The following is a 25,524-nucleotide window of genomic DNA, read 5'->3' as shown; positions in this document are numbered from 1 at the left end:
CCCATATATGACATAGAGTCATTACAAACCGAGTGATCTATTTCAAGTGTTTATTTCTGTTAATGTTGATGATTATGGCTTACAGCCAATGAAAACACAAAAGTCATTATCTCAGTAAATTACAATAATTAACAAAAAACACCTGCAAAGGCTTCCTAAGCATTTAATAAGGTCCTTTAGTATGTTTCAGTAGGCTCCACAATCATGGGAAAGACTGCTGACTTGACAGATCCCCAGAAGGCAGTCACTGACACGTTTCACAAAGTCCCAGATTCTGGAGGAAGAGTGGAGAGGCCACAATCCAAGCTGCTTGAGGTCTAGTGTGAATTTTCCACAATCAGCGATGGTTTGGGGAGCTATGTCACCTGCTGGTGTAGGTCCACTGTGTTTTATCAAGACCAAAGTCAGCGCAGCCGCCTACCAGGAAATTGTAGAGCACTTCATGCTTCCCTCTGCCAACAAGCTTTTTGGAGATGGAAATGTCATTCTCCAGCAGGACTTGGCACCTGTCCACACTGCCAAAAGTACCAATACCTGGTTTACACACAACAGTATCACTGTGCTTGATTGGCCAGCAAACTCGCCTGACCTTAACCCCATAGAGAATCTATGGGGTATTGTCAAGAGGAAGATGAGAGACCAGACCCAACAATGCAGACGAGCTGAAGGCTGCTATCAAAGCAACCTGGGCTTCCATAACATCTCAAAACATTTAAAAACATTTTTCAAGCTTCTATAAAGTATTCTAATTTACTGAGATAATGACTTTTGTGTCTTCAGTGGCTGTAAGCCATAATCATCAACATTAAGGGTATGTGCACACGATGCAGAAATGAAGCAGAAAATTTCTGCATCTCCCTGGCAGAAAAAACGCATGCAGATTGTGCATGCATTTTTCCTGCGGAATACATGCGGATTCACATGCGTTTCCGCATGTGGATTGACAAGCGCTTTCCAGGCGATTTTAGCATCACTTGGAAAATGCTTGACAACTTGGTCACACTATATAAATTCATGCAACCAGCATGGATTTATATAGTGTGACCCGAGAGAATGGTAAAAAATACATGTATACTTTACCCTCCGATGGCCCGCGCTGTCCTGAAGACTCCGTTCTCCCGGCAACTTTGAATTGAAAGACCTGCCGACGTCAGCGTCACGTGACCCATCACATGACTCTGACGTCAGCGCAGGTCCTACAACTCACTGCAAGTGCCGGGAACCAAGAAGGAGCGGTGCGCAGGCCGACAGAAGGTAAATATACATTTATTTTTTATTTTATTCTTTTTTTACAGCTTTTTTAATGGTACCTGGGTCCGGAGGAGAGTCTCATCTTCTCCACACCCGGGTACCATCCGCACATTAGAACGCGCCAATAACGCAAGTACAGATGCAGTCTTGCGGAATTGGCGAGTTCTAATGCAAGTCAATGGCGGCGAAAACGCCGCGTTTCCGCAAAATTAATTGACATGCTGCGGATTTTTGAGCGCAGCGTTTACGCTGTGGAATAATCCGCATCATGGGCACAGCACATGCGGATTTCAATTGGGGAACATTGCTGCCCTTCTACCATGCGTTTTTAATGCGTTTCCGCGGCGTTTACGCAACTGCAAAAACGCTGCAGAAACGCATTAAATACGCATCGTGTGAACTCAGCCTAACAGAAATAAAACAATTGAAATAGAACACTCTGTTTGTAATGACTCTATATAACATATGAGTTTCACGGTTTGTATTGAAGAACTGAAATAAATTCACTTTTTGATGATATTCTAATTTAGTGAGATGCACCTGTATATGGACACATACAGCACCACCCGGTAGCGGTGAAGGGAACCAGCATCAGTCTATCAAACGTGATCAGGTGGCTCTACCAATGTTATATTGGCTTCAGCAGTGCTAGCACAATAAATAGTCAGTAGGAAATTAAAACCCATAGACAAGACTGTTTGATCATAAAAGAAAATATTGAAAAAATTCTACTAAAAAATAAATAAAATAAAAAATAAATCAGTTTGGGTTGTATACAGAAATCATCAGCATTTTCGGCATGGTTTTGTGCTGATCTACCGTGATGACCGACTCCTCCATTCTTGCGTTTATTCTTAACCCCTTCTCCCCTGCGCCAGTTTTCATCTTCTGGACCAGTTCAGATGTTCCAGTTCTGACCAGTGTCACTTCATGTGGTAATAATTCTGGAATGCTTCAATGTATCTCAGTGATTCTGAGATTGTTTTTTCATGACACATTGTATTTTACGTTAGTGGTAGATTTAAGTCAAAATTTTTTTGTGCTTATTGGTGAAAATATCAGAATTTAGGTGAAAATAATGAAAGTTTCGCAACTGTCAAACTTTCAGTTTTTATATCCTTAAACCAGTTAGTCACGCTGTACAAAATAATTTATAAACAACATTTCCCATATGTCTACTTTACATCTGCATAATTTTTTTAACTATTTTTTTTGTTAAAAAGTTAGAAGGGTTAAAAGTTTACCAGCAATTTCTAATTTTTTCAAACAAAATTTACAAAACCATTTTTTTGGGGACCACATAATGTTTGAAATGATTTTAAGGGGACTGTATGACAGAAAATACCCAAATGTACAGCAGATGTCGTGAAGTGGTTATAGGGGCTGTCCGGTCTTAAGATACTATGTAACTGCAAACTTGTGAATCCTTAAATCACACACAGTGCGCGCTGTGAGTACTCTCTGGTGCAATATGCATACTCCAGGCCACATTCCGACTAGTTGGATGCGGCCTCGCTTAATGCAAGTGTATTGGGGGAGGACAGAAGTAGTCTAGTCAAAATGTGGCCACGAGTATGGATATTGAATACTTGAGGTCACAATTGCCAGCTTCCGGCGCCGGAGAATCCTCACAGCACGCAGAGCGAATGACGTGAGGATTCACAAGTCTGCAGTCACGTAATAACTGCAGACTTGTAGCTTCAAGGGGTTGTCCACTACTATTTAAAATAGCCCAATGTGTTTTTATGATGAAAAGAAGCTTCTTTCTAATTACCTCCCTCTGCTGTTTCTGCCTGTGAGCGGCGCTATCGGTGGCCGCTCACAGGCAGCACGTGACCCCCAGCTGAAGCCGGCGCTGACATCCGCTGATGTCACGTCATGATTCCGGATGCAGCCGAGTGTCTCTGTCTTCTGAATTCCACAGTGGCTGCTGGGTTGTGGGTGGGGTTACCCCCGCGTCACACCTGGTACCCACCGCGCGCTCTCCCTGTCCCCATTCATTGGGAAAGCGCGCGGTGGATGCTGGGTGTGATGCGTGGGGTAACCCCGCCCACAACCCAGCAGCCACCGTGGGGACCCTAGCGCTGAGTCACGCCTCACTTGACGTCATGTCAGCCGGGGGTCACGTGCTGCCTGTGAGCGGCCACGGATAGCGCCGCTCACAGGCAGAAACAGCAGTGGGAGGTAATTAGAAAGAAGCTTCTTTTCATCATAAAAACACATTGGGCTATTTTAAATAGTAGTGGACAACCCCTTTAAAATGTTAGCATTTGTAAATTGCAGACATCTGGCAACTGTAATTCAAATATCGATTTCACAGAAATGTGAGGGTACATCTTTTGAAACTTACCAATTTTTCATCTACGGTGATGAGTTCGGCGTCTTGGGTTTGGTTCTGTGCCTGTCTCCGTGCGGAAGTGCTCAACAACCTGCAAAGCAAGACTCAAAGTTAGCAATGAATCAATGAATGAGAGTAAAAACAGAAAAATCTGACATTTAATATCCATCTAGAAAAACTGGAAGACAAATTCAGAAATGAGATGCAAGGCAATGTAAGTGAGAGTGTGAGCGACCAGACAGCGCGGGCGGAAGGGCCCGGGCGACCAGACAGAGCGCGGGCGGAAGGGCCCGGGCGACCAGACAGAGCGCGGGCGGAAGGGCCCGGGCGACCAGACAGAGCGCGGGCGGAAGGGCCCGGGCGACCAGACAGAGCGCGTGCGGAAGGGCCCGGGCGACCAGACAGAGCGCGTGCGGAAGGGCCCGGGCGACCAGACAGAGCGCGTGCGGAAGGGCCCGGGCGACCAGACAGAGCGCGTGCGGAAGGGCCCGGGCGACCAGACAGAGCGCGTGCGGAAGGGCCCGGGCGACCAGACAGAGCGCGTGCGGAAGGGCCCGGGCGACCAGACAGAGCGCGTGCGGAAGGGCCCGGGCGACCAGACAGAGCGCGTGCGGAAGGGCCCGGGCGACCAGACAGAGCGCGTGCGGAAGGGCCCGGGCGACCAGACAGAGCGCGTGCGGAAGGGCCCGGGCGACCAGACAGAGCGCGTGCGGAAGGGCCCGGGCGACCAGACAGAGCGCGTGCGGAAGGGCCCGGGCGACCAGACAGAGCGCGTGCGGAAGGGCCCGGGCGACCAGACAGCGCGCATGCGGAAGGGCCCGGGCGACCAGACAGAGCGTGCGGAAGGGCCCGGGCGACCAGACAGAGCGTGCGGAAGGGCCCGGGCGACCAGACAGAGCGTGCAGAAGGGCCCGGGCGACCAGACAGAGCGTGCAGAAGGGCCCGGGCGACCAGACAGAGCGTGCAGAAGGGCCCGGGCGACCAGACAGAGCGTGCAGAAGGGCCCGGGCGACCAGACAGAGCGTGCAGAAGGGCCCGGGCGACCAGACAGAGCGTGCAGAAGGGCCCGGGCGACCAGACAGAGCGTGCAGAAGGGCCCGGGCGACCAGACAGAGCGTGCAGAAGGGCCCGGGCGACCAGACAGAGCGTGCAGAAGGGCCCGGGCGACCAGACAGAGCGTGCAGAAGGGCCCGGGCGACCAGACAGAGCGTGCAGAAGGGCCCGGGCGACCAGACAGAGCGTGCAGAAGGGCCCGGGCGACCAGACAGAGCGTGCAGAAGGGCCCGGGCGACCAGACAGAGCGTGCAGAAGGGCCCGGGCGACCAGACAGAGCGTGCAGAAGGGCCCGGGCGACCAGACAGAGCGTGCAGAAGGGCCCGGGCGACCAGACAGAGCGTGCAGAAGGGCCCGGGCGACCAGACAGAGCGTGCAGAAGGGCCCGGGCGACCAAACAGAGCGTGCAGAAGGGCCCGGGCGACCAAACAGAGCGTGCAGAAGGGCCCGAGCAACCAGACAGCGAAACAAGAGAAACAAGAAAGAAAAAGCAGACAAAACTTATTTTTCTCCTCAGTTACAGTAGTTCAAGCTGCTGAGTTTTTGGCAGTCTCCCACTTAGCAGTTCACAACAGGCTGCACTTTATGTCTGCTACAGGCCCCCTGTCACAGAGAGACCGCCGGTGGCAAAAATTGCTCTATGAGAATGTACAGTAGCGGGTTTGTCACGAATAGACATAAGAACACAAAGCTGTAATAAAGCAGCTTGAGACTGAACCCAAAACGATGGCATCAGAGGTGAATTAGAAAAAGAAAGTATTTGTTAAATTGTATTAGCTGCATGGCTTGAGACAAAAAGTGCCAAACAGAATGGACAGAGGGGGGAAAAGAGGTCTCCAGCAAAATTTAACAAGGTGTGGCTCTTTATTGTAAGAAAAAAATATTGCAATTCCCTGTGAGCAAATATTGTAAATGGATGAATCGCTGAACATCCGCACTTTCCTGAGGCACAAAATCAACTCAGTCTACGGGAAAAGAAGCAAACCCAATGATGGCTGTCCACAGACGTCATTTAAGGTCTGGTACTAGTTTAGTTACAAACCCCACATTATTAAATTAATTTAGAACAAAAAAGTTTTCTTTTTTATTTCTGTCCATCAGTTTTTAACATTATTTATGCTTTTCTATGTTAGGAGCAGAAAAACAAAAAATGATTACGTGATCAGTCACAAGACAGACTCAAGTGTCCATCAAAGAAAAATGTCAAAAGCGGAGCTGTTTTTCCCCGGCAAATGTGATGGAGCCTTCGAAGATATGAACCTAATCTAAACCAACCATTTGCCTGATATAAATACAAAAATAGATGATATTTTACCATATATTAAATACAATGCTCAGCATAAATGAGTACACGCCCTTTGACATGTAAGATTCCTCCCCGAACACAAAGACAATTTTCAAAATTTTGACAAGATTGAGTTTTATAGAATTTTTTTTTTTTTTATAACCCATAACATGAAAGTAAGGTTAATAATATAAAACTTTCATTACAATTCATTACTAAATGACATCACGGAAGGTCCTTTTAGACCATCGCGAGCCACCGGGGAGCCAGGACGCATCGCTAAGGAGACCGGGGGCCATCAGAAGGTGAGTATAATGTTTATTTAACTTTTTTTTTTACAGGTACTATGGTACCCGGGTTGGAGGAGAGTCTCCTCTTCTCCACACCCGGGTACCATCCACACATTGAGCTTCATGATATTCGCATGTACAGATGCAGTGATGCGGATTCCATGCGTTTCAATGCAAGTCAATGGCGGCAAAAATGACGCACTTAAGCAAAATAATTGGTAGTGCTGCGGATTTTTCCGCAATGATAATCTGCTGCGGAAATTTCCACAGCATGTGCACAGCACATGCGGATTATCATTGGGGAACATGGCAGACCTTCTACCAAGCGTTTTAAGCGTTTCTACGGCGGAAATGCCGCTGCGGAAACGCTTAAAAAACGCATAGTGGGCACACAGCCTTAAGCCCAAATAAGACAAAAGTAATCTAGGATTGATACATTTATTCTCTGGTTAGCCAATAAAGGTATCAATCATAGAAATACTTTTATTATTTTGTGGCATAAAAGTATTTACACAAAAAAAAATGTATGGTGCCTACAGTGAAACATGGTGGTGGCTGTGTCCTTATGTGGGGCACGTTCTTGAGGAATGGAAAAGATAGATGTTGTAATATGTTACCAACTTGTTCATTCCATGCCTAGAAGACTTGGTGTTGTCCTTAAATGGGTTGTTCACTACCAGGACAACCACTTCTTGATCTAAATGTTTGGGGCCGATAAAATATAAAAGCTAATTCTCACCTCCCATGCCGATGCTGTTCCAGTGGTATCGGCACACGCGGTCCAGGGGCTCTCGTGAGGTTGTTGTGACACGTGATCCAGGCGCCCAATCAGCACCGGTGTCACTGGCCCCGCTTTCGGACAAATCGGACATGAAGAGGAAGTCCGGGCTGCAGCTGATCTCTGACTTCCTCTTCATGTTCAATTCGACAGGAGGCGGGGACAGTGACGCCAGTGCTGATTGGGCGCCAGGCTCACGTGTCACAACAACTGCACTGGAGTCCCGGGGAGAGCGAGTGCCAACACCGCATGAACGGCGTCAGCACAGGAGGTGAGTATAAGCTTTTTTATTTTATCGGGGCCAAGCGGGGGGGATGACAAGGAGTTGTCCAAGCAGTGGACAACTTCTTTAACAATCATGGAAGTCACAGAATATACTAGATGTAGTAGATTTTGATGTGGGGTGTACCAATTTTTGCATCAACTAATTTGAATAAAACGGAAGATTTTGTAATGAAAGTTATATTAGTAACCTTACTTACACGTTATGAGTTGAAATAAGTCTTGTCAAGATTTTGGAAATTGTTCCTGTGTTCAGTGAGATATTGATTAAAATCTTACTTTTCAAAAGGGGTGTACTCATTTATGCTGAGCACTGTATATACATTGTACTTGTGTATATATAATACTGATGGGTGCCAATGAGCTTTCATCTTTGGGAGTAAATTTTCCAGCCGTCTAGCAAGTGGGTCTGCAAATAAATTCTGAGCAAAGCAAGTGTGAGTTTCAGAGGTAAGGAGCAATGATTGTGTGGGAGTAACTTCAATCGAAGCGCCGTCTGTAAACCCTCAGATGTGTGAACAGCGTAGATGGCTTGTACAGATCAGGAGGCAATCATTTGTGCCATCACGCCAGCTTTATAGCTTTCAATCCTTTAAGTCTAGGTTGATCTCATATTCTTTAGAATGTGCAAACAGACATTTGAACACGCTACCCTCAGATTATCCTTTAGCTCAGACTGACATGGAAATGTGCTAAAACAAATGTTCGGTGTCTGTGGAGTTTATTTTTACAACTAAGACAGGAATGGAGCTTCTCAACTTCAGATATATTTCTCGATTTTCCATAAAATAGCCTAAAAACGGATAAATAACTATATAAACCAAGTAAAATACATTTACACGGTGAACTGTAGACATCTCAGGCTAATCTCCAAGTTACAAAAAACATTTGTACCTGAGGGTGCACTTACCCCAAAAAACTCTTCGATACCTTTCACTCCCTCCTCAGTCCTAAAGCGCAGGCCCCTACCACGGACATTTGTGCTGAGGACCTGGCCTCCTACTTCACAGAGAAAATAGACACCATCCGTCAGTCAAGTGCCGTGACTCCCACCCCCCCCCCCACATCCCCTCTGGATCCCTCTCCACATTTGACCCAGTCACAGAAGACGAAGTCTCCAGGCTCCTCTCTTCTTCTCATCCCACCACATGCACCACTGACCCCATCCCCTCACATCTACTCCAGTCTCTTTCTTCAGTCGTCACTACTCACCTAACTAAAATCTTCAACCTCTCCCTCTCTTCTGGTATCTTCCCCTCCTCCTTCAAACACTCCATCATCACTCCATTATTAAAAAAGCCCTCTCTTGACCCTTCCTGCACAAACCACTACAGACCAGTCTCCAATCTTCCCTTCATCTCTAAACTCTTGGAGCGCCTGGTCTACTCCCGCCTTACCAGCTACCTCTCCACTCACTCTCTTCTAGACCCATCACAGTCCGGCTTCCGCCCTCTACATTCTACAGAAACTGCACTCATCAAAAGTAACCAATGACCTTCTGACAGCAAAACGTAATGGTGACCACTCTTTGCTCATTCTTCTTGACCTCTCTGCAACCTTTGACACCGTTGACCACCACCTCCTACTCTCTATGCTTCACTCAATCGGCATAAAGGACACTGCTCTCTCCTGGTTCTCCTCCTACCTATCTGACCGCTCTTTCAGTGTATCGTTCGCTGGCTCCACTTCTTCCCCTCTTCCTCTCACTATTGGGGTTCCTCAGGGTTCAGTCCTTGGCCCTCTTCTCTTCTCTCTCTACACAGCCCCAATTGGACAGACAATCAGCAAATTTGGTTTGCAGTATCATCTTTATGCTGATGACACACAACTATACACCTCATCCCCTGACCTTACCCCCGCTGTACTACAGAACACCAGTGACTGTCTGGCCGCAGTTTCTAAAATCATTTCCGCTCTCTATCTGAAACTCAACCTCTCAAAAACTGAACTTCTTCTGTTCCCGCTGTCTACTCACCTCTCTAAATCTGACATCTCTCTCTCAGTGTGTGGCACCACAATAATGCCGAGCAAGCAGGCACGTTGCTTGGGCGTTGTGTTTGACACCAATCTCTCCTTCACCCTCCACATACAATCTCTTGCCCGCTCTTGTCGCTTGCACCTGAAGAACATCTCTAGAATCCGCCCCTTTCTCACCTTGGAAACAACAAAAACCCTCACTGTTGCCCTGATCCACTCCCGCCTTGACTACTGTAACTCTCTCTTAATTGGCCTCCCCCTCACTCGACTTTCCCCCCTCCAGTCCATCCTTAATGCTGCAGCCAGGGTCATCTATCTGGCTAATCGTTACTCAGACGCTTCCGCTCTGTGCCAGTCATTGCACTGGCTGCCCATGAATTATAGGATCCGATTTAAATTGCTTGTTCTCACCCACAAAGCTCTCCACAGTGTGGCACCCCCCTACATCTCTTCCCTCATCTCTGTTTATCGGCCTACCCGTTTTCTACGCTCTGCAAGAGACTTTCGACTAACATCCGCACTAATCCGTACCTCCCACTCCCGGCTTCAAGACTTCTCCCAAGCTGCACCTATTCTTTGGAATGCTCTACCCCAAGAAATTAGGATGAACCACAATTTACACAGTTTTCGGCGCTCCCTAAAAGCACATCTGTTTAGGGTGGCCTATCACGTTCCCTAATCAAAGTCCTTTTATATTCTTATAGCCCATTCCTTATTTCTCCAAACATAAGTCTCCACCTAACCAAAAAGCACTACAGATACTGGCTGGTGATAAGCTCATGCAGCCTCTATCTATCCCTCATCCCCTCAAGATGGCTGGACCATCCTTGTAAATAAGCCATTGTACTTTGTGTCACCCCCACCTCATTGTAGATTGTAAGCTCTTAGGAGCAGGGTCGTCATTATTTTTGCTGTAATTATTGTATTATCTTTAGCTATGTTACTTATGACTGTTGTACATGAACCTGTGAATTATTAAGCGCTGCGGAATATGTTGGCGCTATATGAATAAAGATTATTATTATTATTATTACACTGACCGATTATCACGGACAAGAGTTCCTAGGAATGCTCGTTTCCCGAAAACAATCTGCCAATCACATAAGAACACACATTCGTCGGGTGAGATGATTTTTCAGTGCTTAAAAATTATAGTTCTAGGCAGCATATTGTCCTGTGTAAACAGAATATGTGCTGCCGAGAACAATGAACAGTCTAAGCACAGAATAAATGATCCTTGTGCACACCGGGAGTGCGGTTGGCCTCTCTAAGCCGGCACTGTTACAGGGGAACTGTCAGCAGCTTTATGTACTGAAAATACCATCTATGCTAAAGGGTTTTTCCCACGAACGAAAGTTGATTTTAATCAATAGATCTTGGAATAATAATAACTTCCACAATTGGATGTGATTAAATAAAATGTTCCTGTGCTGAGATAATCTTATAAATGTGCCCCTGCTGTGTACTGTGTAATGGCTGTGTCTGACCGTACAGGGACACAGTCTGTTCATACCACAGCTCCTGGTCAGGGGAGGAAGCAAAAGAGTATACAGACAGGACAGCAGATTGTTTTTGTGAGGTAAAACATTTCACTGCCTGTTTTTAAGCAATGTTTTACTTCAAAGAAAAAAAGAATCAGCTGCGATCCCCTGCTGTAATGTCTGTATAGTCTTTTGCTTCCTCCCCTGCACAGGAGCTGTGGTATGATCAGACCATGTTCTGTGCGACTGTCAGGCTTAGTGCCCACGATGCAGAAATGAAGCAGAAATTTTCCTGAGCATTTCTGCATCTCCTTGGCAGAAAAAAGCATGCATTTTTTACATGCGTTTTTGACAAGTATTTTCATGCATACTTGCCATGCGTTTTTCCAATGCATTGTATAGGCAAATACACATGCAGAAACGCACAAGAATTGGTCAGGTCCGTATTTTTTCTGCAAGTAAAATCTGCGCAGAAAAAATACGGACCATGTGCACAGAACTTGCAGAATGTCATAGGAAGTCATGGGATAAGGTATGCAATTAGTTTCTGGAGCGTTTACGCGCTGCAAATACACAGCCATTACACAGTACACAGCAGGGGCACATTTAGAAGATTATCTCAGCACAGGAACATTTTATTTAAATACATTCAATTTGACTCAATTATTAGGGGAACAGATAGGGCAATCTGTCACAAAGACAGGGATCGTCGAACAGTGTGCTGCCTACCTGACGCTCGAGTCCGGCACATCATTGATAGGGTTGACAGATTACTGGGAGGGGCTGGTGAGGACCCAGCGGTCATGGTGCACATTGGCACAAATGACAAAGTTATAGGTAGGTGGAAGGTCCTTAAAGATGATTTCAGGGAATTAGGCTGCAAGCTGAAAGCAAGGACCACCAAGGTGGTATTCTCTGAAATACTACCGGTACCACGTGCCATGCCAGAGAGGCAACGGGAGATTAGGGATATAAATAAGTGGCTCAAGAACTGCTGTAGGAAGGAGGGATTTGGGTTCCTGGAGAACTGGGCTGACTTCTCAGTTGGCTACAGACTCTAGGCTAGGGATCGGCTGCACCTCAATGGGGAGGGTGCAGCTGTGCTGGGGGAGAAAATGGCTAGAAGGTTGGAGGAGTGTTTAAACCAGGGATTGGGGGGGAGGGTATTCATTTTATAGGTGGGGAAGATAGTGCAGATAGTGACCTGGGCACAAATAAAGAAATTGGGGGTGGGGTTAGAACAGTCAATAAAGTAAGAAGGAATAGAGGTACAGAGAGATACATAAAATGCATGTACACTAATGCCAGAAGCCCCACCAACAAAATGGAGGAATTAGAATTAATTTTGTTGGAAAATAATTATGACATGGTAGGGATATCTGAGACGTGGCTGGACGAGAGCCATGACTGGGCAGTTAATTTACAGGGCTATAGTCTGTTCAGAAATGACTGTACAAACAAGCGAGGGGGGGGTGTTTATATGTAAAATCATCCTTAAAACCTGTCTTGCGGGAGGATATATGTGAATCTAATGAAAATGTAGAGTCCCTGTGGGTGGAGATAAGGGGAGGGGGAAAAAATAATAAATTACTGATAGGGGTTTGTTATAAGTCTCCAAAAATAATTGAAGTGGCGGAGAATATCCTCGTAAAGCAAATAGATGAAGCAGCGACTCAAGGAGAAGTCATTATTATGGGAGACTTCAACTACCCTGAAATACATTGGGGGACAGAAACCAGTAGTTCAAGCAAAGGTAATAGGTTTTGGACTACTATGAGAGACAATTACCTTTCACAACTGGTTCAGGACCCAACAAGAAGGGGGGCACTGCTAGACCTAATATTAACCAATAGGCCAGACCGCATATCAAATATACGAGTTGGGGGTCACTTGTGTAATAGTGATCACAAAATAATACGTTTTCATGTAACCTTTAATAAGATGTGTAGTAGAGGGGTTACAAGGACACTAAACTTCAGGAAGGCAAATTTCCAACGGTTAAGAGATGATCTTAGTGCAATAAACTGGGACGATATCCTGAGACATAAAGCTACACAAAGCAAATAGGAGACATTTATTAACATCCTGAATAGGACCTGTGCACAATATATACCCCTTGGGAATAAACATGCTAGAAATAGGAGGAAACCACTATGGCTAAATAGAGCTGTAAGAGGCGCAATAAGTGACAAAAAGAAAGCATTTAAAGAACTAAAGCAAGTAAGTAGTGATGAGGCATTAAATAAATATAGAAAATTAAATAAATTATGTAAAAAACAAATCAAGGCAGCAAAGATTGAGGCAGAGAGAATCATTGCCAGAGAAAGTAAAAATAACCCCAAATTATTCTTTAACTACATAAATAGTAAAAAACTAAAAAATGATAGTGTTGGCCCCCTTAAAAATAGTCTGGGTGAAATGGTGGATGAGGAAAAAGCCAATATGCTAAATGATTTTTTTTTCAACCGTATTTACACAAGAAAATCGCATGACAGAAAGCATGATTAGTGATAACATAAATTCTCCATTAAATGTCACTTGCTTAACCCAGCAGGAAGTACAGCGGCGTCTAAAAATCACTAAAGTTGACAAATCCCCGGGCCCGGATGGGATACACCCGCGAGTACTGCAGGAATTAAGTAACATCATAGATAGACCATTATTTTTAATCTTTAAAGATTCCATAATAACAGGGTCTGTACCACAGGACTGGCGTATAGCAAATGTGGTGCCAATATTCAAAAAGGGGACAAAAACTGAACTTGGAAATTATAGGCCGGTAAGCTTAACCTCTACTGTGGGTAAAATCCTGGAGGGTTTCCTAAGAGATGCTATAATAGAGTATCTGAAGAAGAATTACCTCATGACTAGTGTTGAGCGATACCTTCTGATATCAGGAAATATCGTATCGGATTGGATCGGACCGATACTCAAAAAGTATCGGATATCGCCGATTCCGATACCGGAAACCAATGCAAGTCAATGGGACACTAATATCGGAATGAAAATAAACCCTTTCTTTCCTTGTAGGTTAATTCTACATGAAGTAAAACAACTAAGAATAATGTAGAATGTATTACGTGAAAAGCCGGCAATTCAGCAGCGGCATACAACGGTACCCGAAAATTTACAACAGAAAGAATAGAGCATCACACATAGATTAGACAGATAGAAACATGTCAGTCACATATATAAGAAGTACAGTGACAGTGTTGCTTACTGTACTTGTCATTTAGTGTAAAGGATTTATTTAAAAAAATAATTGTGTTTTCATGCACTGTCTCTTTAAAAAAGCCGGCCAGCAATTCAGCAGCGGTACCCGACAATTTATAACAGACAGAATAGAGCTTCACACATAGATTAGATAGATAGAAACATGTCAGTCACATATATATGAAGTACAGTGACAGTGTTGGTTACTGTACTTGTCATTTAGTGTAAAGGATTTATATAAAAAAATAATAGTGTTTACATGCACCGTCTCTTTAAGAAAGCCGGCCGGCAATTCAGCATCTGTACCCGACAATTTAGAATAGAAGGAATAGAGAATCATACATAGATTAGATAGATAGAAACATGTCAGTCACATATATATGAAGTACAGTGATAGTGTTGATTACTGTACTTGTCATTTAGTGTTAAAATAAAGGATTTATTTGAAAAAAAATTAGCGTGGGGTTCCCCCTAATTTTAGTCTCTAGCAGAGGTTAAGCAGACAGCTGGGGCAGATGTTTGAAGCCTGGGAAGAGGGTAATACCCACGGAGCTTCCCAGGCTACTAATATCAGCCCCCAGCTGAATACATAGCCTTTACTAGCTATTAAAATGGGGGACCCCCCCAAAAAAATGACGTGGGGTCCCCCCTATTTTAATAGCTAGCAAAGGCTAGGCAGACAGCTGGGGGCTGATATTAATAGCCCAGGAAGGGTGCCATGAATATTAGCCCCCTCCCAGGCTAGAAACACCAGCCGTCAGCCGCCCCAGAAATGGCGCATCCATAGGATGCGCCAATTCTGGCACTTAGCCTCGCTCTTCCACGCTGTCCTGGTGCGGTGGCAGGGGGTAATAGTGGTGGGGTTCATGTCAGCGCCAGCTGCCATGAAGCCCAGGTTAGTAATGATGGGCGTCTATAAGACACCCCCATTACTAACCTACAAAGTGTTAAAAAGAAAAAACACACTACACCCAGAAAAAAATAATTTATTTGAAATAAAACACACAATTTTATTAAATTCTTAGTTTACTAAAAAAAAATAGTTACCTGTCCACGTTCCTGCGCTGATCTCCCATGCACAGCTGTCACATCTGGAGATGGTGACAGCTGTGCATGGCTGCTGTAAGCTCACGCTGCCGGGAACACGTCCGCTCCCGGCAGCGGGAGCCACTGACTGAGGTCACCGGAGTGCATTCAGTCAGCGCAGCTCCGGAGACCTCCTTTACCGCACTGCTGTACCGTGGGAATTTCTCACGATACAGCAGGGCCGTAAAGGAGCTGACCGGAGCAGCGCTGCCTGAACTCCGGCGAACCCGCTTATGCAATGACGGGGCTGCTTTACGGCCCCATCATTCTAGCGGCGGCAGCGGTTCAGAGCGGTCACATTCTATGTGGCTGCTCTGAACTGGAGATCATCGTGGGACACTCGTGGACTACTACGGAGGGGTAAGGATAAGGTTGTGGTTTATTATTTTATATTTTATTACAGGAGATCGATGGCTTCGGGGAATTAGGTGTCTAGGTGAGTATAGGTGTAGTTTTTTATTTTTTACTTTATTTTAGGTGGCGATCGGCGGGGACAGGTAATGTATGAACTAATTTATTGTAGGCAACCACTGGCCACCAATGACATGTATTTAAAATTTATTGGGGACACAGTAGGGCCATTTATATAGCAGGATCAGGCTGATGGGAACTACTGCTCCCATCGAGCTGATCCTGCTGGCACGAGTGGACGGGGGACAGACATAGGCCGATGGGAGTAGTAGTGTCACATCGGCCTATGTCTGCCTGCACGCACACACCCGCACACATCACACAGACACCGCACACATCGCACAGACACCGCACACACCCGCACACATCGCACAGACACCCACACACACCAATCATGACGGGTCTGGGAGGTGAGGCTGACCTGTGCGACCGTGGGAAAGTTCATGTGAGTTCATGCAATGCAGTCAAGCATGAACTCACATGAACCCTCTGAGGGCACCGCGGCGACTTCAAATGAACAGCTGATCGGCATCACCTGATACCGCAGCTGTTCATTTGAAATAACCGGCGGGAAAGCGCAGCACAGAACGGGAAAGCCGGCGGTGAAGTCTTTTCACTGCCGGCTTCCCCGCCCGGGTCCTTCGCTCCCCGCTCCTTGGTGCTGCGCTCCCCGCCTGGTCCTAACTTACGATCGGGATGGGAGGTGGCGAGGGGAGCGGAGGATCGGGGTGGGAGGCTGCGGGGAAGCAGTATGGGGCTGTGTGATTGTTTAAAAGCCGGCGGCTTTTTACCGCGCGCCGGCTTTTAAACAATCAGGAGAATTCTCTCACGCTGGGATGGCATTCTGATGACAGGCTGGATCGCAGCTGAGCGCTGCCATCCAGCTTGTCATCCTTCAGAGAAACGGCAGAGCGCAGGCATTATGGGAACTTCCGATTCCGGTATTCGATATTGTAAAAGTATCGGAATTAAGTATCGGAATTCCGATACCGCGAATATCGGCCGATACCCGATATTTCAGTATCGGAATGCTCAACACTACTCATGACTCAATATCAACATGGCTTTACGAGGGACCGTTCCTGTCAAACTAATCTGATCAGTTTTTATGAGGAGGCAAGTTCCGGACTAGACCAAGGAAATGCAGTGGATGTTGTGTATATGGACTTTTCAAAAGCTTTTGATACGGTTCCACACAAAAGATTGATACATAAAATGAGAACAATGAGGATAGGGGAAAATATATGTATGTGGGTTAAGAATTGGCTCAGTGATAGGAATCAAAGGGTGGTTATTAATGGAAAACACTCAGACTGGGTCTCAGTTAACAGTGGGGTACCACAGGGGTCAGTATTGGGCCCCCTTCTTTTTAACATGTATTAATGACCTTGTAGGGGGCATACAGAGTAATATTTCAATATTTGCAGATGACACTAAACTCTGCAGGGTAATCAATACAGAGGAGGACAATTTTACATTACAGGAGGATCTATGTAAACTAGAAGCTTGGGCTGATAAATGGCAAATGAGCTTTAATGGGGATAAATGTAAGGTAATGCACTTGGGCAGAGGAAATAAAATGTATAATTATATGCTTAATTGTAAAACACTGGGCAAAACTGTAACTGAAAAAGACCTGGGTGTATTGGTGGACGACAAGCTCACGTTTGGTGGCCAGTGTCAGGCAGCTGCTGCAAAGGCAAATAAAATAATGGGATGCATTAAAAGAGGCATAGATGCTCATGAGGAGAACATAATTTTACCTCTATACAAGTCACTAGTGCGACCACACTTAGAATACCGTGTACAGTTCTGGTCTCCGGTGTATAAGAAAGACATAGCTGAACTAGAGCGGGTGCAGAGAAGAGAGACCAAGATTATTAGAGGACTGGGGGGTCTGCAATACCAAGACAGGTTATTACACTTGGGGTTATTTACTGTGGAAAAAAGAAGGCTTAGGGGTGATCTTATTACTATGTACAAGTATATGAGGGGACAGTACAAAGACCTTTCTACTGATCTTTTTACTCTGAGGCCTGAGACGGGGACAAGGGGGCATCTTCTACGTCTGGAGGAAAGAAGGTTTAATCATAATCACAGACGGGGATTCTTTACTGTAAGAGCAGTGAGACTATGGAACTCTCTGCCGCATGATGTTGTAATGAGTGATTCACTATTAAAATTTAAGAAGGGCATGGATGCCTTTCTTGAAAAGTATAATATTACAGGTTATAAATACTAGATTCCTTGATAGGGCGTTGATCCAGGGAACTAGTCTGATTGTCGTATGGAGTCGGGAAGGAATTTTTTTCCCCAATGTGGAGCTTAGTGTTTGCCACATGGGTTTTTTTTGCCTTCCTCTGGATCAACAAGTTAGGCTATGGGTTGAACTAGATGGACTTAGTCTTCCTTCAACCTCAAAACTATGTTACAATGTTACTAATTGTGGAACTGATTATCATTCCATGAACTATTGATTAAAATTTACTTTTGTTTGTGAGAAAACCCCTTTAAGTCACTGTACTGCTGAATAAATCTACACGTCACTTCAGCAATCCGTGTTTCAGAGAAATCTCGCCTAAATTTTTGTACTAATAAATAAGCCGCAAGCGCAAGGAACTTAGCCATGCACTTACAGCTCTTCGGCCGCTCTCTTCCTTTCCCCGCCGGCCTCCCATCACAGACTGACAGGTCACTTCTCTCAGTGACCTGCTCTCCTACCCGAGATCTCACATAAGACCCGGTATTCCCGGCGCAGAGCATGCGCATGTCGATAGTTTGATTCTAGCAAGGTCTTCAGAACCTTATTACCAATGCGCTACCCCGGGAATGACGGCGCTTGCACAATTTCTGGGCGGGGGAGCAGGTGAGAGAGAATAGTGACCTGTCAGTCAGTGATTGAAGGCAGGTACTGGATGAGGAAAACGGGCACAAAGCCGTAAGTGCACGGTCAAGCCCCATGCACTTGCAGCTAATTAGCATAAAAATTGGACAAAGTGTATCTCTGAATCACGGATCGCAAAAACGAAGATATGGATTTATTCAGTATTGCAGTCACTTAACAGAGGATATCAGTTTGGAGCACAAAAGGCCGCTGACAGGTTCCCTTTAACCGACTCATGGTTAGCTTCTATGTGGCTAATTGGCAGTCTTAATGGCTGCGGGTCATGCAGTGTAACCGTACTCTACCCAATTGGCTGTATATCAACTCATCAACATATGGGAAGTGGCTGCAAGGGAGAGAGCATATAACCTTAAAAACAGAATTTGTCAAGTTGTGAGCTACTCTGCTAAAAGCGGAGATCAAAGAAAAACGCCATAATTGCAGACATGCACATTAGCATGTATGCCGAGTTTTATAAGAAGTTCAATACTATGAGGGACATGAGCAGGAGAATTTGTTTTGAAGGGAAATTGAATCGAACATGAAAGATCTATGCCAGTCCCCAAAACACACGGCAACATTCACAGCCGTGACGCTCTATTGGCCAAGCGGTAGGGACCGCCACACCTGAAAACACGATCCGTGAACTTCATATCATCTCCAATTATGGCTGAGGAAGGGTCGAAACGTTGCTTCAGTAATAATTGTACCATAAAAAAAATGCAGTATTGAATCTGATCTGGAATTATGTACTAATGTGGATAAAAATCACGCCATAAATGGTGACCCTTTGGAGATCTGTTCTACGCTCAATTCATATACAGTTACTTGGGAGAAGCAGTGGTCAGCTCCTCCAGAAAGTACACTTATATCAGCTATCCTACATAGAGTTATGCTTCCAGATCACATTGACTCTACGAAGCCTAAAAACAAAGTTAATGAAATCTGAGGTGAATGGAAACGGAAATAACACTCTTGAATATGAGAAGCCCCGCTGATCAGTTGTTGCCACCAGCGGCCAGAAATTCTCGGCTGCCAGAACAAAAACAGCTCTGTCACTTCTATAGTGGTCAAGGCCGTGTACTGCAGATCCACCCGCTCTATAGTTTTGATGGAGCTGCTGTGGTTTGGCAGCATCCGAAAACTTTTGACTTCCACCGTTGAATGTTAATCGGTTGGGTGCCTAATGTCGCACTCTCACCAATCAGATATTGATGGCCTATCTTAAGGATAGGCAATTAATAACATAGGTAGTGACTAATCATGAGCGAAAGTGCTCCAATAATGTGTTATCCAAGTATGCTCAGGTATTACCCAAGTATCTTTGGTGTGCTCGGATAATATGTTCGAGTCCCTGCGGCTGAATGTTTTGCACCTATTAGACAGCTCAACACCTGCGGGGACTGCCTGTTTGTTATCCAAGCATGTTCGCTCATCACTAGTAGTGACCAACCCGTTTACAGCTGCCATACACATTAGATGGCTGTTGGACGAACCATCATTTCGCCGGCAGCCATCTTGACAGTCTCTCCCATACACACGAGAGCTCGCGTGGCCGAGAGATCCTGTGTTCTCTATGAGAGGGCCGTCACTAGACATCTCTGCCGTCACATTATCTCCAGGAGAACAAAGCGATCGTCATCCCAAAATAAAAAATGACTGATCGACATCTACCCCGACAATCAGTTGTCAGGGGCTCCTAAACAAACAGGACTGTTGGCTGAACCCATCAATTTTGCAGGTCTCGACGACATGTGTGTGTGGAGGGGTGTGGTGGGGGGGATGGGGTTATCTTCTATCCACCTCCCTCCTATTATGTCTGACATTAAGAATAGTTAACTCCCCTCGTACATATTTGATGCTTGCTGGTCAGGCCAATATTCATTTCGAGAACATGTATGGGTATTCTTTAAGACCCCCATACACAAAAGATGAAAGTTGTGGAAGCCAGCAATTTTAACAAGACCTGCTGACCATACGATTATGTATTGGGGCCTTGATATCGGGGGAGTGAATGATCACCTTGCTGGAATTTAAAAGGGCAAAATTTTTGTTATCGGAGAAAATAATCCGCTACCAGAGGTGACTGGCAGCAGTATTCTCCTCTCTCCCTGTCGGAAACACATGAACATTTGGCAGAGCCAATCTCATGTATATGGGGTATTCCGCCATAAGCTCATGTTTATGGTCAGCTTTACACTACGGCAGGGGTGGGGGAACCTCAGGCCCGCGGGCTGTTTACGGCCCTCAATGACCTTTTATTCAGCCTCTGTCAAATTGTTGGGGACCACAGTGCTTGGGCCGGAAGCTGTATTTTGATGGCCACCGGCCCATTAATTTCTTCTTGCTCTGTGAGCACGTGCACACAGTGTTCATTACTGAATGCTGAGGTGCGTGCAACGAAAGATTAAGTCCCGACACCAGTGCTATCATCAAGACCTACTTTGTGGGTCAAGTTAGTGCACAACTTGTACGGCCCCCGAAGGATGGTATAAAGATCCAAATGGCCCTTGGCAGAAAAAAAGATTCCCCACCCCTGCACTACGGGTATGTTCAAACACTGCGTTTTACAGTACGAGAAGAGTAAATGAGATTCCAAAAATCTCACTCATGTGCTGTATTTGTTTTTTCTTATGTTTTTTGAGCTTCTGTTTTTTTTTTTTATCAGTTTGTCAAGTCTTCCATCATTTTATTTTTTTCATTCATTTGCAAAAAAAAGCACAAAAACGCTGCACACATAACATGTGAACACACCCTGAGAGGCCGACGTAAAACAGGTACGGTAAAACACTAAGAACAAGTGGAGATATCTTTTAGAATCTATTAGATTTTTTTTCTCGCTTACCTTCTGTTGAACAAAAAAAAACAAAACAAGGCTTTTAAAGTCTCTTCTGCATTAGTAGACATCTGCACCTAATGGGCTCTGGGGTATGGTTTTCTTTCTTAGTAATAGAAGCTAAAATTGCATCTTTTTTTAAAAAAAAAACAACTGAGCATTTATCAAATAAACAGATTGAAAAAGTCGCCCTAATCTCCAACTATGTTAATCTGGCATCTGTTTATTGTGACGTAAAAACATCTCATTATAAGTGGAAACAACTGCTGGAGCATTATCTAGATCAGGGGTGGGCAATTAATTTTCCCGAGGGGCCACATGAGAGACCGTGACTGTTGGGGAGGGCCGAACCAATAGGCTGAAATTAATTCTGCTCAATATTAATATTAACATGAGCATGAGCCCCACACAGCCTCCCCATGTCCAGCATGAGCCCCACAAAGCCCCCCATGTCCAGCAGGAGCCCCACACAGCCCCCCCATGTCCAGCATGAGCCCCACACAGCCCCCCCCATGTCCAGTATGAGCCACATACAGTCCTCCCGTGTCCAGCATGAGCACCACACAGCCCCCCATGTCCAGCATGAGCCCCACACAGCCCCCCATGTCTAGCATCAGCCCCACACAGCCTCCCATGTCCAGCATGAGCCCCACACAGCCCTCCCATGTCCAGTATGTGCCCCACAGAGTCCTCCCGTGTCCAGCATGAGCACCACACAGCTCTCCTGTGTCCACCATGAGCTCCACACAGCCCCCTATGTCCAGCATGAGCCCCACACAGCCCTCCCGTGTCCAGCATGAGCCATACACAGCCCCCCATGTCCAGCATGAGCTCCACACAGCCCTCCCAAGTCCAGCATGTGCACCACCCACCCCCCCATGTCCAGTATGAGAGCTCGAGAGCCTCCTCATGTCCAGCATGACAGCCCTTCCAAGTGTCCAGCATGACAGCCCCCCAGTGTCCAGCATGACAGCCCCCCCAGTGTCCAGCATTAAAGCCCCCCAGTGTCCAGCATTAAAGCCCCCCATGTCCAGCATGAGAGCCCCCCCTGTGTCCAGCCTGACAGCCCTCCCTAGTGTCCAGCATGAGAGCCCCTCTGTGTCCAGCATGACAACCCTCCCTAGTGTCCAGCATGACAACCCTCCCTAGTGTCCAGCATGACAGCCCTCCCTAGTGTCCAGCATGAGAGCCCTCCCTAGTGTCCAGCATGAGAGCCCCCCGTGTCCAGCATGAGAGCCCCCATGTGTCCAGCATGAGAGCCCCCATGTGTCCAGCATGACAGCCCTCCCTAGTGTCCAGCATGAGAGCCCCCCGTATCCAGCATGAGAGCCCCCCGTGTCCAGCATGAGAGCCCCCCTGCGTCCAGCACGAGAGCCCCCCCCTGTGTCCAGCATGAGAGTCCCCCCTGTGTCCAGCATGAGACCCCCCCTGTGTCCAGCATGAGACCCCCCTGTGTCCAGCATGAGACCCCCCTGTGTCCAGCATGAGACGCCCCTGTGTCCAGCATGAGACCCCCCTGTGTCCAGCATGAGACCCCCCTGTGTCCAGCATGAGAGCCCCCTCTGTATCCAGCATGAGAGCCCCCCCTGTGTCCAGCATGACAGCCCTCCCTGTGTCCAACATGAGAGCCCCCCACTATGTCCAACATGAGAGCCCCCCACTATGTCCAGCATGAGAGCCCCACTATGTACAGCATGAGAGCCCCCCTGTGTCCAGCATGAGAGCCCCCCCTGTGTCCAGCATGAGAGCCCCCCCTGTGTCCAGCATGAGAGCCCCCCCTGTGTCCAGCATGAGAGCCCCCCCTGTGTCCAGCATGAGAGCCCCCCCTGTGTCCAGCATTAAAGCATCTCTTGTGTCCAGCATTAAAGCCCCCCTGTGTCCAGCATCAAAGCAAAGCCGTCCCTGTGTCCAGCATTAAAGCCCCCCCTGTGTCCAGCATATACTTACTTCACTCCCCGTTTCCCTACGCTCCTATCTCTGATGCACTGACTCTCCACAGTGTGCAGGCTGATGCCATTGTGTCAGCTGTTTCTAACGCTGATTGGTGGAAGAGGGATGTGGCGGCCCCTCCTCCACCAATGCATTCACCGCGGATTGAGACCACGGATTGAGACAGCGGTGACGGTGTGCAGGCGGGCAGTGACGGCGTGCGGTGCAGTGCGGCCCGTGGGCCGGACTGGAACAGCCAGAGGGCCAGATGTGGCCCGCGGGCCGCACGTTGCCCAGATCTGATCTAGATGGAGAAACTCACTGTATGTGGACGAAGCAGATTGAGAAACATCCCGAAAGTTCATTGGAACTATGCTGTGTAAGGCGGTGGTGTTCACACCGTGCAGTAACTGAGGCAGTGACCCAAGCAAATCCAACATAAACAGCTTTTATTCAGCAACTCAAGGGTAAACAAAGTCCTCCAGTTCGCAGCCGGGTTAACATGAGTCCATAAACAACGGTTGCCGTGGGCAATGGCCGCGCCGGGCCGCTTAGAGCCTGACTGGAGCAGAGCCTTTCCAGGCATAGGTCCTACTACACACAGGCCCGCCAAGCTTTCCTGCTATGCTCCTAGCAGGTCCCAACACTAATAGTTAGTGCAGGATTTTAAAGGACCTGTGGCAAGAGCCACTGGAAAACCCGGGTTGGAGGGAGGAGGCCGCCCCACTGCCTCCTGTGACCTCCTCCAAGAAATGAAGGCCCTGCCAGGTTTTACTTAATCTGCCTTAGCCAGGTAGTCTGACCAGGTGATTGCTCACCTTCACTCCTGCATTGCAGCCGCAGCTGTGTCTGTGACTGCAATGTACTCCAATGGGTTTAATAGGTCTCTGTACACATTCTGGGGAATATATACCATCCCTTGTATACGATCCCAGTCACCGCCTCACAGCTGTTTCACAATGAAAGAAGTCTGAATAAAGGAATTTACCAAAAATACATTTCATGAGAAAATTGAAAAGGTTGGGTACAGAAAAAAAGCAAATACGGTGTTTATAAATGGTCCAAACCCAAATGATCGATAATCTGCAATCATGAACATTGCAAAGAATCTATGACAGGCAGATGTCTCAGAGACATCAGATACTGATAACTAGTCTATTAGGGTACATAGAACGTTTTACCATTGGCATGCTACTGTTCCCAATGTGTGAAGCCAGATGGAGCAGCTGAAGACTGGTGGTTTTCCAGATACAGCTGCTTCACCTGCAAAGCCATTTGGCATCTTGTAGTGGTTTCCGGCCAATACATCTGGACTTACCTCAAGACCTCATTCAGACATTGGTTCTTTGCGTATTTGTTCTATCCACTTTATACACACATATGAAAACATAAAATAATATAATACGAACATTATGATGCATTAGTGTGCTGTCCAAGAAAAATACTGACAGCACCTGTACGACAAAAACTGACTTGAAAACGGTCTCACACAGATAAGCTAAATTTTGGGAGAACTGTCAACCTACCCACATGTACAATTAAAAGCCACCCAATCAGGCCAAACCAGGACTTCAATAAGCAAGGACAGCAAAAGGATAAAAACATATCACAAGTCCACAGGCTAAATCAATCCATTATCCCTCCTACAGATGGAGGAGAGTGTGGAGGACTTTCATGGTGTGAAGGTCAAGCAACCACATAAAGAGTCAGCACTTACCGGCTGCTGATTTTACGGCAGAGCTTGTTTAGAGAAGACCCATCACCAATCTCGGAGTGCCCTCTTTATTTAAGAACAGAGTGGACAGTGTCGGCTTTTGGATTATTTTTCAAAATAACATCAGCAAAAAAGGCCAGAAGTTACCCAATTCCCCAATAAAGAAACCCACATTGTAGCAATATTCAGAACTTCAAGAATGTGGGATCCTGGCAGGTATTTGGGATCCTACATAGCTGTGAATGATTTGCATCCCACATTATTGCAGGATCTCGCTCTATGCCCTAACATAGCGCCGTGCGCACTTTACTCGGCAGTCACCGAACGGTAACATCACTGGAGCAATTACTATTCAGTAAGTGCTTAGTTATGTGAACGGCAGCGCTGGATTACTGAGTGAGATCTTGCCTTTTCACAGTAAGGAGGACCATGGAGGCTAGTGGGATCCCACAACCTGGAGATTCGGACCGGATTTTTGGTAGAATGTCAGGACCCTTTGGGATGGTGGGGGGGGGCAGGGTCATAAGTGAACTCTCTGGCCACTTTTGAGGAGTATTGTTTTGAAAAATCACCAGTCTGAGGATGACTATTCCTTTCTTAAAGCACTACTCCAGCATTTTTTTTTCAGTGCTCAACCTCCTACGTCTTCACCTTTATTCAGGTCCCATCCCTTGGCGCCATCTTGTGACCACAACTTCTGATTGTCTGGAAGTCAG

The 25,524-nt window shown here is 46.4% G+C and overlaps 1 protein-coding gene across 1 annotated transcript in view; it reads right to left on the bottom strand.

Moving 5' to 3' along the window:
* NDUFS4 (NADH:ubiquinone oxidoreductase subunit S4) overlaps positions 1 to 25,524 on the bottom strand; it is a 188,491-nt gene that overhangs the window by 122,000 nt on the left and 40,967 nt on the right. The window contains exon 2 of the mRNA XM_073680323.1: positions 3,602 to 3,680. Within this exon, the coding sequence (XP_073536424.1) occupies positions 3,602 to 3,680 (79 nt within the window). The remainder of the gene's footprint in view (positions 1 to 3,601; positions 3,681 to 25,524) is intronic.

The sequence above is a fragment of the Phyllobates terribilis genome, unplaced genomic scaffold, assembly GCF_046119375.1.
Source record: "Phyllobates terribilis strain yellow unplaced genomic scaffold, ASM4611937v1 Scaffold_1__5_contigs__length_1240528914, whole genome shotgun sequence".
In the NCBI taxonomy this organism is placed as follows: Eukaryota; Metazoa; Chordata; class Amphibia; order Anura; family Dendrobatidae; genus Phyllobates; species Phyllobates terribilis.
Note: the sequence above shows the minus strand (reverse complement) of the source record. Positions and strands in the feature narration are given on the sequence as shown.